Below are 19,377 nucleotides of genomic sequence, written 5' to 3'. Positions count from 1 at the left end.
CACATGCAAAAACTGGCTAGGCTTCTGAAAACTGAAATACAAAATAAAGTAAACCCAAAACACTCAGCATAGCTGAACTACCAAAGACTGCAACCAGTCAATGAACAGCAGCTGGGCAGAGCATATGCGCTTAATGCCAATAACCAGTGTCCCAAAGAGTATGTTTATGAACAAGTGGGCACTTGTCCTTTTACCAAGAGTCAATGACCAAGAGGAAGCGAGGAGTTGTTCTGGCTCCACCGTTAAGAGTTTTAGAGACTAACATTTCCTTAGTCATGGACCCCTATCAGGTACATGCCTTACAGAACAACAGCCAAGAGAAGGAAAACAGAAATATTGTTGCTTTCCCCTTTTGCATTTATTCCTATCACACCAATTTTTTTTCCCTCCACAAGATGAATCTCCTAAGTGGTAGTTTCAATCCAAATCAGCCAACAAGGGGGGTTACATTTCATATTTCATAGTCTGCTTAAAATGTACTGTTCCTCTACTTAGAAATTAATTTGTTAGAAAGAAGGTAAAGGTACCTCAATGTGGGCTAAATCTTTGGGTTCACTTGACATAATCTATCAGAAATTATCATTTATAATATAATTGTTAATACAATTCACTTCTAAAATAGAAACTGCCTATACATAAATGGCTGATGTATCATACACATTTACAAAATGTGCTCATTTACAAAAATGATCATGGTTTCAGACAAGAAAAACAAAGTCAGCTGTTACGGATAATCCAAATTTTAAAACTAATCATTAAATAGAGCTTATAACTTTTATGTTCTAAGTATATTATGTGCGCTAACATCCACACAGTTAAAAGCACCACCTGAGGACCTGAAACAGTGACTTACTACTTGGGAAGCAGAATGGCAGGTCTGTGATTCAAGGCTAGCAAAAAGTTAGATCTCATCTCAACAAAGCAGTTTGATGTGATACCACACATGTCACCCCAGCTATGTAGGAGGACTATAGTCCAGGCCATCCCAAGCAAACAAAGTGAGACCCCACTTGAAAAATCAAATCAAAGTAAAAAGGGCTAGGAATCCAGCAAAGTAAAAGACATTTGCCTAAGAGAGAGATAGAGAAGAGATAGGGAAAAAGGAAATGAGGACAGAGACAGAGACAGAGAGGAAAGAGAGAGAAGATGGAGGAGAAATTAGGAGGGAGGGAGGGAGAGAAAAAGGAAGGAGAGAAGGGGGAGGGAAGGAAGGAAAAGGGAGAGAAGAGAGGAAGAAAACCTGGAGCTGAGGCTATAAGCCAGTGGTAGAGAAACTCTTAGGCAAGGCCCTAGGGTTCAATCTCCAACAACAAAGAAGAAAAAATAAAGAGAAGAAAAGATAAATCATCTTAAATCAAGAGACATTTGGTCAACAAAAATGAAAGAGAATAGGTGAGACTGGTGGAAGGAGTGACACTGATCAAGATGCACTGTGTTCATAAAAATTTTTTTTAATTCAAAAGATCAAAAAAAAATTTCTACCAAAAAAGGAATGAAAATAATGGAGGGCTGGGAACATGGCTCAAGTAGAATACATACTTAGTAAGCACAGAGTTTATATTTCTGTACCGCCCAAAAATGAAGATACAATTCCACCTTTTCCCACCAAAATATGTATACAAGATTTTCAAAGAGCAAAAATATTGGAATGTCATTATGAAAATAAAATAATACAAAAAACATCATCAAAGGCAGAGTAAAACAGCTGCCAGAGAAAAATGTTTTCATTGGAAAAAGAGCAGCTATTTTATTCCCATTAAGAAATACTAACATTTTGCCGGGCACCAATGGCTCACGCCTGTAATCCTACTCAGGAAACTGAGATCTGAGAATCATGGTTCAAAGCCAGCCGAAACTCTTATCTCCAATAAACCACCAGAAAACCGGAAGTGGTGCTGTAGCTCAAATGGTAGAGCACTAGCCTTGAGCTGAGCTGAGGGACAGCGCTGTAGCTCAAGTGGTAGAGAGCTAGAGCTGAGGGACAGCGCCCAGGCCCAGAGTTCAAGCCCCAGAACCAATAAAGAAAGAAAGAGAGAGAGAGAAAGGAAGGAAGGAAGGAAGGAAGGAAGGAAGGAAGGAAGGAAGGAAGGAAGGAAGGATAGAAAGAAAGAACATTTCAAGCCAGGCGCCGGTGGCTCAGGCTTGTAATCCTAGCTACTCAGGAGGATGAGATCTGAGGATCACGGTTCAAAGCCAGCCCAGGCAGAAAAGTCCATGAGACTCTTTATCTTCAATAAACCAATAGAAAACCAGAAGTAGTGATGTGGCTCAAGCAGTAGAGTGCTCGCCTTGAGCTGAAGAGTGCAGGGACAGCACCCAAGCCGAGTTCAAGCCCCATGACCAACAAAAAAAAGAAAAAAGAAATAACATTTCATACCACTATAAGAAATACTAATTCTACCTATATTATTTTATACATAACTTCATAATCCTAATTAGCAATTTAGTATTCCCGATATTTAGAAAATTATTTGGACTTATGTTTTTGATGAATGATTCTATTCTACCAATTTCTTTCTCTAAGATGTGATTCTGAATCACCTTGAGAATATACATCCCAACTACCATCACTCAGAGATCGACTCAGCAAGTCCAGAGAAAAGCATTTTGCAAACATTCTCCCAATGATTGTGACTGCTAGCTGAGGACTACCACTATAAAAGATGAATTACATATTCAGTCTGCTAAGTTGAAAGGTTCTCTTGGGGAGGCATCTTTGTAGGGCACATGACTGCCTGGAGCAAAAGAACTCCACATTTCACTAAAGAAAATGTTAAAGATATCTAGAAAATTGTCTATTCAAATAACATGCAACCATACTTCAAAACACTTTCTGTATATTTATTTTAAAGTGTACATTTAGGACAAACAGTTGAGAAAATATATAAAAATAATTTATGTTAATACAACCCCAGTATTTACATGGTCCCTTAAAAGATCTCATTTTATTGCCATCAAAATGTATTCCAACCACATCCATAACTGCTCTCAAAAGTCAAGAATTTCAATATTTTCTAAGAGAAAAACTTAGTATTCATGTACAGTATAAAACTAGGAATGATAACAAATAATATTTTAAAACGTAATCATGTCCCAACTATGCTATGCCATATGTCCTAAAAATAATCTTCACTTATAATAATCCCAAGCAGTTGTTCTGTTTAAGAAAAAGCACAAAATCTTTTATAGAAAAAATATATCATAAAAACTTATAAAGCTGAATTGCCAAAAAAGGAATCTGAGGTTCAATTTCACAATATCAAATTTTCATATGCACTATGTAAACATACTTTCACTATGGGCTATCAAATCAAAGCCAGTTATTACTATAAGAAGATATCGTATAAAATATTTCTTCAGTGCAAAAATCCATATCAACTTATGTTATCAACTGACTTAAAACAATTTTAATAAAAATCGTAACTTGAATCCCATAAGATGAAGTAATTCTAACAAAGACTTTACATTAATTTAAAATAAAAAGCTCTACAACAGTAACCAAGTTTTCCTTTAGTTACTATTCTCTAGAAAATGCTTTCTTTTGATTAGCTTTTACAATGTCATCAGGTGATGCTGATTTGAAGTCAAATGGTGTTATTGCTACAAGAGGACTTATTTCTTTGTCCTTTCCATCTTCAACTTGTCTATTATAACGAAAAGTCTTATACAGGTCAAGGGCATGCCGCTTGCCGCTTTTCAGTGGGTAACGAAGACACAATGTTGAAGCAAAAGCTGAAGGTCTAGCTGCAAGGGCCTTGGTCCAAGACAAAGAAAAAGGTGATTTCCTAGTCACACAGCCTTTATTGGTTTTCTTATCCTTAGTTGAATTGACATTTTTTCCTAACTTTGAACCTAGAACTTTAGTTCCTGGTGTTGGAGTAACAGATTGGTCAACTGTAGACTTTGGAACAAAATCTGAAGATTTTATCAGAACACTAAGGTCAATATTTGAATCAATTCCAGCAGGCCTTATTTCAGATAAATTGAGATCAAAAGAATCTTTCTTAATCTGAGAGTTATCTACATCAATTGTTTCTGCAATCAAATCAGAAAGTGACAAATTCTCAAGGTCTCTTGAGGGAGAAGCTTTACAAAATGCCAGTGATGACAGGGATCCTGTTAAGTCTGATATTCCAGTAGAAGACTGAGTACGATTTGCTAGTTGTGATAGGGGAAAGGATCCCAAACTTAGATCTGGGAAACTGGCAGACTGGTTGCAAAGATCAGATAAAGTATAGCACTGATTTGGGTTGTTTTCTTCATGTTTCTCAACCAGTTCAGTTAGGGATGGACTTCCATGCTGGGCAAAGTGTAAACTGTCATTTTTTAAACTGGAATTCTTGGCACTTGGTTCAACTAAAGAGACATTTCCAACCTCAGTCTTTTCAACGAGATTTAAATTGCCAAGCGTCATATTTTCCAATGAGCTAGTTAAGTGCAAAGGATTATTTAAAGTTCCCAAGCTGTTTTCTATTAGGTTGCTTTGGAAATCAAGTACTGAACTGTTTTGAAAAGACAAATTGTTAGCTGTTCTATTCTCTCTCATTAAGGACTTTAAATCTGGTATCCCTTTAAAAACAAGATCATCTTTGGGAACACATTTGGATACATACGGTCTTAACAAATCAGTATCTACATTCTTCGAAAGGGGACTTTCCAGACTATCTGTGGATGATAATCCAACTGATGGCTGACTTTTACAAGAATCTCTTGGCATATCATGAATTAGGTCAGCTAATGAAAGCTCTTTTGGTAACTTACATGATTCTAGTTTCTTTTCAATTTTAGGTCTGTCAAGTTTTTTTTTCCTATGAAGTGAATAGTTACTGGGAACAACTGAAGCATGATATGATCCATTCTTTGCTCCTAAGCTAGAAAAATCACATTTGCTATTCCAATCCAAATGATTCTCTGGTTGATGATAAGAACTTTGAACATTATCAGCTGAAACTTCAAAGGAAGGAAATAAGACTCCTTACCTTACAAAAGCCATTAATTTTCAGATGAATGTGTTGACATTTGCAGAAGACAGTCACAGCAACCAAAAGAAAACATGAAATGAGGCATTTAATTACTAAATGCTTCTTTTGATTGGTATATGAATAAAGCAGTACTATTGTCTAACATTAAGTAAACATGGTAAAAATAATTAAGAATTACTTTTGTAAGGTATAATACAATATTGTACAGAATTACTTTGTTCACTAGCATATATTCATGTAAGTACCAACTCAATCTGTTAATTCTTACCAATTTCACAATGTGATGTCTTAACTAATTATTTGATTACCTGAAATTCAAAACATGAAAAAGCCAGCTTCTTTTTTCCTCTCTTTTTTTAATAACTTAAAAACAAACTAGCAAGTTGAAATTGTATGTAACTCAGTGGTAATGCATGTACTTAATATGCACAAGGCTCTAGGTTAAATCTACAGCCCCTGGTAGGGGGGTAGGGGGCACTCTGTAATAGTTCCTGCTATGATCTGTTATAGTATTAACATGAAGAACTTACATACTCATTCCCATATTGCTCAAGTAAAAAATGCACATCTGCTCACTCCTCAAGGAACTCTTATTGTATGGTAAATGATTAGACAAATTTTTGCTGTAATAAATGGCTAGCCTAGACATTACAAGGTATATATCCTGAGTTAACAAATTACTATGCTCTTACTAATAGAAACCATATCAATACAACTATGCCTCACTTCCTTTATGTCTACTAAATTACAAATTTAAATCCTACAAATTTAAAATTAAAGATTATTGCTTTTCTTAAGCATTAGTCAAGAAATGAAATTTAGGATGATACCGTATACTTCTAGATTAATTATAATACATTATTTAACTATAGTATATCTAAAATGAAATTATATTTATACATGACAGAGGGAATTTTAAACATTAAATCTTTTAATTTCTCTTATTTCATTAGAGTTAAAAAAGCAACAATTAAATTCTCTAAGACACTAACAAGAAAGGAAAAAATGCCTTCGTTTATTTGACTTTATTTCAATATGTTCTGTTAGTTATGCAAACAAGTAGTGAAATAATTACATATGCACTAAGGCTATAACAAAGGAAATAGAGCATTCAGCTTAAATTTTTCATAATCTAGAAAATCACTTATAATATTCAAGGTGAACTGCAAAATAAGATTTTTAACAGCCTAAGCAAATGAATTTTTTTCTTAATAGCTTAAGCAAACAAGATTTCCAGCTATGTAAAACAACTAAAAAAGAATAAATAAAGGCATACCTTTTGCTATCTTCCCTGTGGCTACTGCTTTTTCACTCTTGTCCTTCAACTTCTGTACATTATCTTGTTCCAGAACCATGGACAAGGCCTTCTGCACATCAAACTTGTTCTTCAAAATTGCTTCAATCAGTATTTCATCTGACACAGCATCTCCCAGTACCTCTCTCATGTGATCAAGGCATGAATAAAGACGAGCTAGAACATACAATGATTAAAAGCTGTAAGACATAGTGCCATGAAAGAACCCTTAATCAATTGTAAAAGGATTTAAAACTCTACATGTCTATTGAACTCTTCTTTGGCAAAAATTATTTGATGATCATCTTCTACCTATAATATACTTATCTTCTCTTACCAAAAGAATAAGTACCTACATGAAATGTTCTTGAATAATACATTCAAAACATTGTAAATTGTGTATACTAATATGTATTTTCAGTCCAACATGACAATAAATGCCTCCAGAATAACACTGATGAATGCTTAAAAAATGTAAAGTGTTGGGAAGGGAAAGAAAGGAGGAGGCTACAATGCTTGATAAGAAATGGACTCATTATCTTGCCCATGTAATTGTAACCTCTCTATACGGTATTTTCACAATTCAAAAAAAATGTAAAGTGTCTCCAGAACCTGTGGCTCATGCCTATAATCCTAGCTACTCAGAAGATGAGATCTTGAGAATCTCAGTTAAGAGCCAGCTCTGGTGGACAAATCCCAAGACTTTTGTCTCCAAATAGTGAGCAATGAACAAGAAATATGGGCATGGTTCAAGCAATAGAATGCCAGCTATGAGTAAAAAAGCCAAGTGAGAGCAAGAAGCCCTGAGTTCAAGTCCTAGTACCAGCCAAAAAAGAACAAGAAAAAAAGGTCAATGGTAATACTAATCTTTTTAATGATAATAGTGAGATCTACCACTGATCACCTTTAGTATATTAGAAAGGCAGGGTAACTATGGGACCATAATTTTGCAAACTCCATTATAATCACTAAGTTTATTCCTTACATTTTATAATTACTACAAGTTTTCTTTTAGGCTAACTTGGTTTTTTTGTTTTTTGTTTTTTTGTCAGTGTGGGGCTTGAACTCCGGGCCTGGGCGCTGTCCCTCAGCTCTTCAGCTCAAAGCAAGTGCTCTATCTCGTGAGCTACAGTGCCACTTCCGATTTTCTAGTGGTTTATTCGAGATAAGAGTCTCAAGACTTTCCTGCCCAGGCTGGCTTTGAACCATGATCCTCAGATCTCAGCCTCCTGAGTAGCTAGGATTACAGGTGTGAGCCACCGGCGCCGGGCTAGGCTAACTTGTTTGCCAGCCAACTAAAATCACCCTTAGTAACTTAAAAAAATGAAAACACCTAGCATAAAAATTAGGAACTCCAGGAAATTGAAAAGGAAATGAACATTCATTTTAAAAACAAAAATCTTAAACCTGGAATTATCCTTTAAAGAGTTTAGTTTTCTTGTGACTATATTATAAAGTCACTATTTTAATGCAAAAGTCTATGAGAAGCTGTGTGCTTGTGGCTCACGTCTACTAAAGATGCTGAGATGAGCCTGGGCAGGAAAGCTGCTTGACTTTTCTCTCCAGTGAATCACCAAAAAGCTGGAAGTGGAGCTGTGGTTCAAGTGGTAGAGTGCTAGCCTAGAGCTTAAAAAAACTCAGTGCCCAGATGTTGAGTTCAAACCCCAAGACCAGCATTAAAAAAAAAATTCAACAAACTCTAATTTGTGCTTCATTATAAATGTTTCCATGTTGAACAGAAGATCTACTGGCATTTCCTAGACAAGCACTTTACCACTTGTGCAACAACTTCAAATGCTCTACTGCCATTTCCTTTTCAAAGAAAGAGCAATTAAGGCTGAATATAGTGGTTCACACTGTTGTCCCACTTACTGGGTAGGCAGAGATAGGAAGCATTAAGGTTCATGGGCAGCAAGGCATAAAGATTCCATCTCTATAAATAGGTGAAATGATAGTATACATCTATAACCTCAGCTGCGTCGGAAGCATAGGTGAGAGGATCAAAGCCTAAGGCTGACCCCAGGCAAACAAAATAACTAAAACAAAAATCAAACAGAGCTGAACTTAAAAGCTCATACCCATGACTAAGAAAACACCTGAGTTCAAATACTGATACCAACAAAAGAAAAATAGTAATTTAAAAAACTAGTTAAAAACTGTGTTGGGCAATTCTACTTTGCTTCAGTGGAAGATTTATCTTAAAAGGCTGAAAGGCAATACTAAGACCTATTTGGTAAATGAGTGAATTACTGAATGTAAGAACAGAGTATTTAGCATAACTGGCTAGTTTCAGAACCTCTTCTAATTATTATAAGAACTACTTTCTATAACAACAGAGACAGTGTATTGGGAGGTTAAAAGTACAGGTTACAGAGGCAGACTGGCTTAGATCATATCAAAATGCCACTTCCTTAGCTGTTACAACACCAGGTAATAATAATAATTCATTATTATTTTGGTCCTCATTTCCCCTCCCCCTATAAAATGAAGACAATAAACCATCCTAGCTGGTAAGGTTCTTGTGAGGATTAACTATGTTAATATCTGGTTAGCCCTTAAATGAGTACCATCTGGTAAAAGTGGTTGCAATTACTATACTATTGCAATTATACTTACATATGTGAGCTTGCTGTTTTTTGTTGGTGGTGGTCATGGGGCTTGAACTCAGGACCTGGGATTGTCCCTGAGCTCTTTTGCTCAAGGCTAGTGCTCTACCACTTGGAGCCACAGCACTATGTCTGGTTTTCTCGTGGCTAATTAGAGATCAGTCTCATGGATTTTCTGATCCAGGCTGGCTTTAAACTTCAATCCTCAGATCTCAGCCAACTGAGTTAGCTAGGATTTCAGGCGTGAGCCACTAGTGCCCAGCATATATGTGAGCTTGAATGTTAACTTTGCTTCTCAACCATGCATTGAACTCCTAACTCCTAACTATTGTGTCCTCTGAGGTACACAAATAAGAAAAGGATAAATCCCACAAGTTACCATAATACTCTAAGAACACAATTAATACAACTGATTAGTTCATAAAATATCACCTCTCCAAACTTTTATCCAGATTTTCAAGCAAGATTCCTAATTTTTTATTTTTTTTTCTGTTCTGTTCTTTCTGCAGCATAATATTTTTAGATTTAGGCCTTTTTTTTTTTTATCATCTATCTATTTGGTTGGCAGCTGGTATACTGACTTAGCTCAGATTCCTACATTTCTTTTTACTGTTTCCAACTTACAAATTACAAATTAATTACAGTATCTATAGAAAGAAATGACACTGCAGAGAAAAAAACAAATCAGTCCACTATCAAATCCTGCTCACTATCAAAACCTGCTCACTATCACCAGATGCATTACTGTCCTATATGTCATGTCAGGCCAATATCAACCTAAGACTTCAGTGATGCTTGAGGCAACATGATATTTAAAGATTATTCATAAAATGTTTCTAATTTAAAACAACTTCTAGTTTAAAACAATGTACACAAATGTGAATAGTAGGACACTTGTACAGTATTACACTGGTCTTCAATCTTTCGTTCTAGCTTCTCCAGACTTAGCATCTTTGTAAATAAAGGAGTTCCTGAAAGCTAACCATAAGATCCATAGAGAACTCATGAAATAAATAATTTTTTAATGTCTTATAATAAATCACTGGAACTTCCCTCCTATGGAAAATCCAAATAAATTTTCCCAGTTGAAAACCAACAGCCACACAGCTAACTTTTAAATCATACAATTAAATTTACTCCTTATAAGGAACAAATCTCCAATTTCCTACAAAATACAAAATATGCTAATATTGTTACTATCCATAGTCATTACCATAAACAATAACAATAAATCCATCAATTCTGGTGTTTTTAGTGTTTGATCATTTTCAAGTAAGAATCATAGATACAGTTCTTTATTTTACTATACCTTGGTCAATTTCACTTAGCTGGTGGTTCAAATGAGAATTGGGAGAGTCTTTCAGTTCTTCATAATCATAGTCTATAGGTTTGTCACGTCGTGAGTAAATAAACTGAGCAGCTAGAATATAAAATGATTAAGGAACACTATAATATGCCATTTCATGTTCATTTTTTTAACTTTATTGTCAAGGTGATATACAGAGGGGTTACAGTTACATACATAAGGTAGTGAGTACATTTCTTGTCTGAGTTGTTACTCCTCCCTCATTTTTCTCCCACTTTCCCTCTCCCCTATCCCCCGCCAAGTTGTGCAGTTCATTTCCAACATATTGTCTTGTGAGTACTGTTGTTGTACTGTTTTGCCCTTTGTCCTTTGTCTCACCATTTTGTTGTCCCCTTTCCCTTCCCTATTCAGATAAACGTATATACAATACCCAGGGCACCAAAATCAAATACAGTGACCACAGAGGTATGTGCTGCTGAAGCAAGCACCATTCAATTTCTCTTACAAAGAAAAATTAAAGGTTCTAATCTATGACTTAAAGCAGTGGATTATGGAGTGAGTAATTTGGTTACCCAATCTCTGGTTCCTATTTCCTTTCTTAGCCCTCTTTGCTGAAACCTGCATGAGTACATGGTCTCCTCATCCTAAGTAGTTTCTTCCACCCAGGATGCCACTCTCCCAATTCCACCTCCAAACTCAGGAAGTCAAGATTATTAAAAATACAGGTTGGTTTTGCCATTTCCCCCTAGTACTAGGGATTAAACCAAGGCCTCATGCATGCAAGTTCTCTCCCTCTTGTGCCAAGTCCCCAACCCTTTTGATTTTTGTACTTTTTTTATGAAATAGCGCCTTACTAACTCTGCCAAGCCTAAAACTCACAATCCTCTGGTAGTCTCTGCCTCCCAAGTAGCATATGTCGCCACGCCCAGCTTAGGTTGACTTTTAAAATATGTAAAGATCTCAGTAATAAAAATATACAAGTTTGTGGAGGGGAAAGGTGGCCTTTGGTATTCCAGAATAAAATCCTGTAGTTCATTGCAAAAACAAAAAAAAATTTTTTTTTTTTTTTGTCAGTCATGGGGCTTGAACTCTGGGCCTGGGCGCTGTCCCTGAACTCTTTTTTTTTTTTTTTGTCAGTCATGGGGCTTGAACTCTGGGCCTGGGCGCTGTCCCTGAACTCTTTAGTTCAAGGCAAGTGCTCTATCACTTTAGTCAGACTGCCACTTCCAGTTTTCTGGTGGTTAACTGGAGATAAGAGTCTCAGGGAATTTCCTGCCCAGACTGGCTTTGAACTACGATCCTCAGATCTCAGCCTCCTGAGCAGCTAGGATTACAGGTCTGAGCCACCAGCACCCAGCCTAAAGCAATTCTTTTAAGAGGTGTAGGAGACACAAACTTCCAGCTCTTCCCATGTGATGTCCCCCATGCTTTGGGACTCTTGCTAACAAAATCATCATCACATCACCACCAGTTTTTGTTTTTTGTTTTTTTTTTTTGTGGGGGACCATAATCTAGTGGGCATGTTCAAACAGCTGCTTGTACCTCACTCTGAGTTTCAGAATCTTGAAGAGTGCCCTCTAACAAACTTCAATTGATACTGATGGTACAGACACCCTACTTCAAGAACACAATCCCAAATCTCCTGATTGCCTCTAAATTAGTATCATAGTCTCCTAAGTCTACCTAATCCAATAACCTCATTCAGTCCACTATCTGCCATACAGAAGGGGTATTCTTTAAAATGCCATTCTAATACTGAACCCTTATAATCATTTTAAATACGTGAAAATACCATACATCTCTATTGCACTGCAAATGTGAGTGGCATGGACAGTAGTACTGTCACCTACTATGACTAGGCTCTTGCCATATTGCCACAGTCCTGTGAAGTACACAGAGTGGGACTCCTAGGGGAGAAAAATGTAACCTCTCTTATCACTAACCCCTACATTACCGCAAGTCCCTCAATAGGGAGCTTCAAAGAAATGTCATTATTAAGCTATCTCTCCAGTTACTAACCCACCATTTATTCAGCTCTGTGGTTTATGTCTGTGAAACACATGTCTTTTTGTTGTTGTTGTTGTTAGTCATGGGGCTTGAACTTTGGGCCTGGGCGCTGTCCCTCAGTTCTTCAGCTCAAGGTAAGCACTCTACCGCTTGAGCCACAGCGCTACTTCTGGTTTTCTAGTGGTTTATTGGAGATAAGAGTCTCAAGACTTTCCTGCCCAGGCTGGTTTTGAACTGCGATCCTAAGATCTCAGCCTCTGAGTAGGTAGCATTACAGGCATGAGCCACCAGCGCCCAGCAACACGTCGTCTTTGATAGCTGACTCCCTTTTAGGATGAGCCAATAAGATGCTAAAGGGAAAGTGAAAGGCTGGAGAAGGAAGGTATACACTCTTTTCATTTTTGCTTCTTATTCTAGCCAGCATCATCCTGGCAACATTAATCTTTCAGTAAACAATTATGTCAGTTTCTCCACAGTCCCCAGAAAAAGCATCAAATTCACCTTCACTCTGCAGATACCAGACCCATCCAGGAGGGTGGAATCCCTTCTTCAAAAGGCTGAACCCCAGCTTCAAAGGGTCCCATTGGAGACACCAGCATCATCAGGGCAGTGCATTTCACCCTAGATGTTTAAATACCACCTATACAGCCCTCCTGTAAAGTTCACACTCAAAACAATAAAGCAAAACCCTCTTCTTGTAGTCTAAGTCTCAGTTTCAGGAAGCCTCCACAAGTTTCTAAAAAGTCAGTTTCAACCCTACCCAATTAATTATTCCCCTATGAAATGGGATTGTAAGTACTTCCTGAAGTTATTACCTTCTTGATATTCTGGTTTTCCTTTGCATGTGTTTTGCTCTGTAAGACTTTAACAGCTTTCTAAGTTAAACTTCCTCAGGTAAGGTGCCTGGTATAATTTTTATCTCCTAACAGAATCCTGACTGGCAACAGTCTGGAAAGGACATGATTAGGTTAAATGAGGAAAGTACATGACCTTAAGCGAAGGCACATAAATAAAGTCCCAGTTGGATTTCAAAACAAGTAACTAGAAAAGGATAATAGAAGGAATAGAAGTGTTTAAGACTAGTTCTAAAGCACACATACCTTTATAAAGAAAAAATTGCTAAAAAGATGTGTTTGGTCTTCAGGGACTAAAGATAGAATTTAAGCAGATACAGATTATAAAACAATAGCCTAACAGACTACGAGACAAGAAAAATATTTTACACTGTTCAGGCTAGACAGCAAAATACTGTATTAACTCCATACCTTCTGAAACAAGAAAAATGTATTTCTCAGCTCTGGAAGTCTAAGATCAGGGCAAACTCTGGTTCATGGGCAGCGCCTACTTGCTATGTCCTCACAAGGCGGGAGGGCAAAGGAATTTTTTGGGGTGGGAAACCTTTTTTCTGCAACGGTCCATTTGGATATGTCAACATTATTTGAGGGCCATATAAAATTATCACTAAATGGAGATAAGCCAAAAGAAGTCTACAGGCAAATAATTTCTCAGAACTTTTATGACCAAATGTTCTTCATCCCTTGGCCCATGCCTGAGCACCCCATCCTCATAAGTGAATCTCCTACTAAAGGGCTCACCTCCTAATACCATGACCTTGAGATATAATTTCAACATATGAATTTGAAGAGAAACAAAATTTGACCATCCCAGAGGACTTTGAAGATAATTTTAATTATACCAAACTTTTAAAATTTTGAAGTTTTATGAATTGTATTTTTACCACACCTAACTACTGGTAAGTTGTACACCTTGTACTGCTATAATAAAACTATAGAGGAATTTGTGAGGCATTTCCTCTGTGTGTGTGTGTGTGTGTGTGTGTGTGTGTGTGTGTGTGTGCGTGCGTGCGTGCGTGCGTGCGTGTGTGCATACACTACATACATGCACCCACATTATACACAATGGTTGATTTTATATATATAGATGGATGGCTAAAATTTGAAGACAAACATACTTTTAGAGAAATACATGAAAGATAGGTAAAAAAGCTCAGTTTCCTTCTATGATTGCAGATGATATAGAAGATGCAGTCCTAATATAGAATCATAAAGGAATTTGTACTCTAAATCTCTATAGCTCTATCAGCAGACTGAACTATATATAGTTTATTTACCAAACTATTTAGCAGCAGATAAACTAAAGAACAAAATATCGCACTGCTATCTCATAAGTATGTATAGTATGTGCCAATTTTAAAAAAGTATCCAAAAAGTATGTAAAATTGGAAGTGTTTATTTACCTAAAGCATCATTGCTTCTTAATATTCAAAGTATCCTTGGAGATATAAAATTAACTGCTGTCTGCCTCTGGAGATTGTTAATTTCATTACTGATGGAATGACTATTTTATTATATTAAGATTACATACTTCAAAAGCATAGTCTTCAGCAGGTTGAATCAAAACTTTAAATACTATAATGGACAAACTATATACCTTTAAAAATTTAACATATATCTATATATACACACACATATACACATGTATATATTATGTTTATTATATATAAACAGGTTTATATTATATATTTTATATATATATTCAAATGTTACAAATTGTGTAGTCTTATGAAATACTTTAGTCCTAGAAAAGCAATAGCCTTTACTTGGCATTTTTAAGTACTCAAACCAAGACAGTGAAATTCACCTGTTGATGGAGAAATACAATAATCATCCTCTACAGACTGGCCATAGAGATCATCATCTTCAAAATCTGAAACAAAAAAAGAGAGATAAGCTCATTCAGAAGTTCATTTTTGTTGTTTTACTATTAATGAGGAAGTATCTAAATTCTCTTTAAAAAACTGTCAAAATTAAAAATCCTAGAACTACTTTTCCATAAAGTCTATGAATTTCATCCACAAAGTTAGTACTTAATGATATTCTGTATTTATAAAAATGTACACGGTTCTTCTACTTTGAAGCTAGTTGCTTCTATTCAGGTTTCCCAAATTTTCACATGTGATCAAAACTAATTTCAAAATTAATTATATATAAACTGGGTGTTAGGGGTTCACACCTGTAATCCTAGACATTCAGGAGATGGAAATCTGAAACAGCCCAGGCAGGGAAGTCCATGAGACCCTATTTCCAATTAAAGACCAAAGGCCCAAAGTAGAGCTGTGGCTGAAGTGGTAGACAGACAGCCTTGAGTAAAAAGTTCAGGCTCCAGTACTGATACAGGGGGGGAAAAAACTATAATCCATATACAATATACTTGAATTGTCCTTCCAAGGCTAAGAAAACCTGAAATAGGATCCATTCCTTTTTGTTGTTGTTGGTGGTGGTGGTGGTGGTGGTGGTGCTGGTGGTGGTGGTCATGGAGCTAGAACTCTAGGCCGGAGCACTGTCCCTGAGCTCTTCAACTCAAGGTGAGCACTCTACCACTGAGCCACTTTCCCAGCCCAGATCCATTCCTTTTTAAATGCATTTAAATCTCTATACCAAAGGACTTTCCGTAGAACTCACTAGCACAGGGTATACAATCATATCACAAAAAATAACTCTACAGGGTAGAGTGTAGCGTCTACACTGTTTGTCCCTCTGTCCTTTGTGTTCACTTCACTGAAACTAAGAGACCTGTTCCCCTCGCAATGGAATCAACCTTTGCCCAGATTTTCCTAAGGTTGTTTCTTCCTGGTGAGGCTCCAGCTTAAATATCACTTCTTTGCAGAACATCCTCTGCTCACTCTAAGTAAGGCAGCAAACCTCCCTGGCCACCTTCCCTTCTGGCACTTCCCTCCACTTTAATGATTTTCAAATCACTATACCTGTTATAAAGGGTTTCTATGGCAAAACATGGCGTAGAGAAGGGCATATATGACACAAAATTAGTATTACTTAAAGTTAATGGATGAAACTATTTAATACTAAAAAGCCATTAGGAACAAACATTATTTATCTAAATACATTCACTAATACAGCAAATACTAACATTTTCAAGGACTACTAAGGAGACAACTAGTGGTACAAAAGTGATTACATTCCAAGCTCCTCACTTTAAAATTCTGACAGAGAATTCAGACAAGAAAGGAAAATCACAAAACCAAACAACAAGTGTCAACCTGAGAAATATAGAGCAATTTGGGAACACTCAAGATGAACTAAACTAGAACCAGGAATGGAGAGGCTATGGAAAGATGAGCAGGAATATAACATCCAACCCAATTCCCAAAGATATAGTTAACCAATGTGAGGTTGGCAAAATCATACATCAGGGTCATCATACTCAAAGGCTAAAACCAAATGTTGTGGCAAAGAAAAATTACCAGTGCTAAGATTTGATAAAAGGTATAAATTTATTAGATCACAATTCCAAATTAATAATTCCAAATAATAAATTAATTGGCAAATAACTGACAAATAACTCTATAGTTTGATAATTAAAACAAGACTTTTTAAAACAAGGTCACCTTGTCAATACTGAAATTGACCCTAAAGTGCTACAATATAAAAAGATTATTTCTTGTGGTCTAGATAAAAATGGATTGTTTCTTCAACAAAATTTTGAAGTATTTACTACATTTATGTATTATGCCAGCTACTGTAAAATTAAACTAGGACTTTTAAAACTAAGTAGCTGAGACAGTCACATTAAGTACTACCCAAATTACAGAGAAAAACACAGTGTAAGTTAAATAGAGGCACCAAAAAAAACATACAGTTTTAGACCACGAGACATTCAGGTTAGACTCATTTTTGCGATTTTTAAATCATGATTCTAAGAGTCCAAAGGAAAGCTTCACTGGGAATAAGAGTAAAGTGCATACTGAAGATGAGTACACTTTCATCAGCAGGTAAAGGGGTTGAGACTCCTAGGCTACAAAACCAGTTTGGTTATGATGTCACCAACTGTTCCAAAGAGACCTGACAACCTGACCTCAGGTGGCCTTGAGATCAGCACTATGTGAGATTAAGCAGTTCTTCTCTCTCCAGGAATCCTTCACATAGAAATGCTCATAGCCTACTCCCATCTGGTTTATAGGTTCTCTTTTATGTAGCCACATAATAGTGTCACTCTTTACTTTTTGTAGCTTCTCTGATTCTGTTGCTTTTACCCGTTATCTTAATGCTGATCTTAGAGCAACATTTCTATTAAAGAAATAAATGAGAAACATTAAGGTCTATTCATGTATTTCATTTCATACTTGTAAAAGTAACTCCCAGTGTGAAGTCACCTCTTAGGTGACAATGCTTTACAAAACTTACTCAAAAGGGGTTTCATTCTAAAGTGAACACCAGAAAATTAACATATGCTGGACACCCTGGGTCACAATCTCCAAATACAGCTCAGAGTGTAGCTCTCCTTCCCTATTATGGTGCACTGATGACGTAGAACAATCTACTGGGGTGCCAATAATAACCTGTTTAATAGTATCTTCTCTGCACTTTTACAATGCCTTAAGCCTTAAGTCTTAAAGCTACTCTTCACCTGCATTCGTTCACATTAGTTTATACTAATGTGATGTTTCCTGATGACTACCATTACCCACTGCGTGGAGTCCTCTTCTGAAAACTTTTAACTTCTTTTAAATTCCTAGAGAACATTCATACATACATATTTTATTTAAGTCAGTGGGTCTTTGTCCATGCTTTTACTTCTAGAATTGCTTTTTCTTACCATTTCAAAACATTTATATTGAGCCTTGTCAGACATGAAACTGAGTATATGCCTCAAGAATATCTGATTGAGGGCTGGGAAGGTGGCTCAGTGGTAGAGCGCTTGCCTTGCATGCCTGAGACCCTGGGTTCGATTCCTCAGCACCACATAAGCAAAAAGAAAAAAGCTGGAAGTGGCGCCGTGGCTCAAGTGGTAGAGCACTAGCCTTGAGCTGAAGAGCTGAGGGACAGTTCAGGCCCCATGACCGAACCCAAAAACAAACAAAAAAGAATATCTGATTGACTCTACAACTGCCCTTCTTGGGGTATGCATCTTTTTTCTACTGACTCCGACGTTCCCAAAATGAACTTAATTGGGAAAAAAAAAAAAAAAACAGTTCAAACTACGTTCTGCACTAAAAACAAAACGTGTGTTCATCCTCAAACCTGCCATGGAAAAACACACAGGTACTCACTGCAGGTCGGCTGAACATCAGCACTAAGGCAGTCTGCGTTTTACAAATAACATTTCACGGGCGTTTCCGCCAAGAGCTCCGAGGGAGAAGGCCGGAGCAGGCAGGTGGGCGCCCAGAAGGGAAGACCCACAGCGGGAGAGGGGGCGCTGGGTGCGGCCTGCTGGGCCCCAACCCCGCCGGACGCCTGGCTCCCCGCGCTGCCGCGGCACCTGCCGCTCCCCCGGGAACCCCAGCTCCGGAGGGACGCGCTCACGACCCAATTAGGCACGGCTACCTTCCCCAGCTTCAGCCCGGCGCCACAGTCCCGGGATTCCAACTGGGTACCACGGGCTGGGGTCCCAGCTGGAACAGCTTCCAAGGATGTCCCGGCCTCTCGCGGCCACTTACCTTCATCGTAGTTATAGCCCCGGACATTGCGATGTCGGGCCATGGCGGCAGTCAGGGCATGTGTCACAGCCGCTTCCAAAACACCCGGCTCAGTTACTGATAGATCGCCAACTGCAGCCTGTAGACCACTTACACGCCATCTTGGCTTCCGGCCGGGCTCCGCACCGAGCGTCTGCGCACGCGCGGCGTCCCACCTGCGCACGGCGCGACGTCTCAGGGTCACAGTCGTCTCTCCGCATGCGCACTAGTGCGCTTGGCGGGTGGGGGGGAGTGGAGGAGGGTGGAGGTAGGGGTGGAGCGTCTCGGCGTGGCCCCGCCCACGGGCGGACGGACTGCCGCGGACGGCCTGCTGGGAAATCCCGTCCCTCTGACTTCTTAGTTTGGACTGAAAGTTGCTAGCCAGGATCTTTGACCTACTGCTGAATTCCGGATTATTGTTCCGAATGTGGCATACATGATTAAATTTAGAGTTTGGTTACAGCGCGACACTATACTGTCGCATAATTCCTAGTTTCTGGTATGGAGCAGGGACTCAATTACCGGTGCTCATCAGCGTCGTGACGTATGCACTGAACACAAACGTGTAACATGATGAATACTAAACATAAATCATAACCTGTGAGTCAGTGTCCTCACTTCATAGAGCACAAGGCAGTAATGATATGTTTAAAAGCCAGCCTCATTACTACTAGGAAGCAGCTGCGGTG

The 19,377-nt window shown here is 37.9% G+C and overlaps 1 protein-coding gene across 3 annotated transcripts in view; it reads right to left on the bottom strand.

Moving 5' to 3' along the window:
• Positions 1-18,991, bottom strand: part of Hbs1l (HBS1 like translational GTPase) — a 69,895-nt gene extending 50,904 nt beyond the window's left edge. The window contains exons 1-5 of one of the 3 annotated variants that reach the window (XM_070010707.1): positions 18,671-18,991; positions 14,857-14,922; positions 10,192-10,302; positions 6,259-6,453; positions 2,821-4,974 (exon numbers count right to left, since the gene is read on the bottom strand). In XM_070010707.1, the coding sequence (XP_069866808.1) occupies positions 3,518-4,974; positions 6,259-6,453; positions 10,192-10,302; positions 14,857-14,922; positions 18,671-18,713 (1,872 nt within the window). In that variant the 5' untranslated portion in view covers positions 18,714-18,991 and the 3' untranslated portion in view covers positions 2,821-3,517. Of the gene's footprint in view, positions 1-2,820; positions 4,975-6,258; positions 6,454-10,191; positions 10,303-14,856; positions 14,923-18,670 lie in introns of those variants that run through there. The other 2 variants (XM_070010706.1, XM_070010708.1) reach the window with 2 other exon arrangements.
• Positions 18,992-19,377: the final 386 nt, after the last annotated feature.

This window comes from Dipodomys merriami, unplaced genomic scaffold, assembly GCF_024711535.1.
Source record: "Dipodomys merriami isolate MVZ:Mamm:240054 unplaced genomic scaffold, mDipMer1.0.p SCAF_8, whole genome shotgun sequence".
Lineage (NCBI taxonomy): Eukaryota > Metazoa > Chordata > Mammalia > Rodentia > Heteromyidae > Dipodomys > Dipodomys merriami.
The sequence above is the reverse complement of the archived record's forward strand: the minus strand, read 5'-3'. Positions and strand labels throughout refer to the sequence as shown.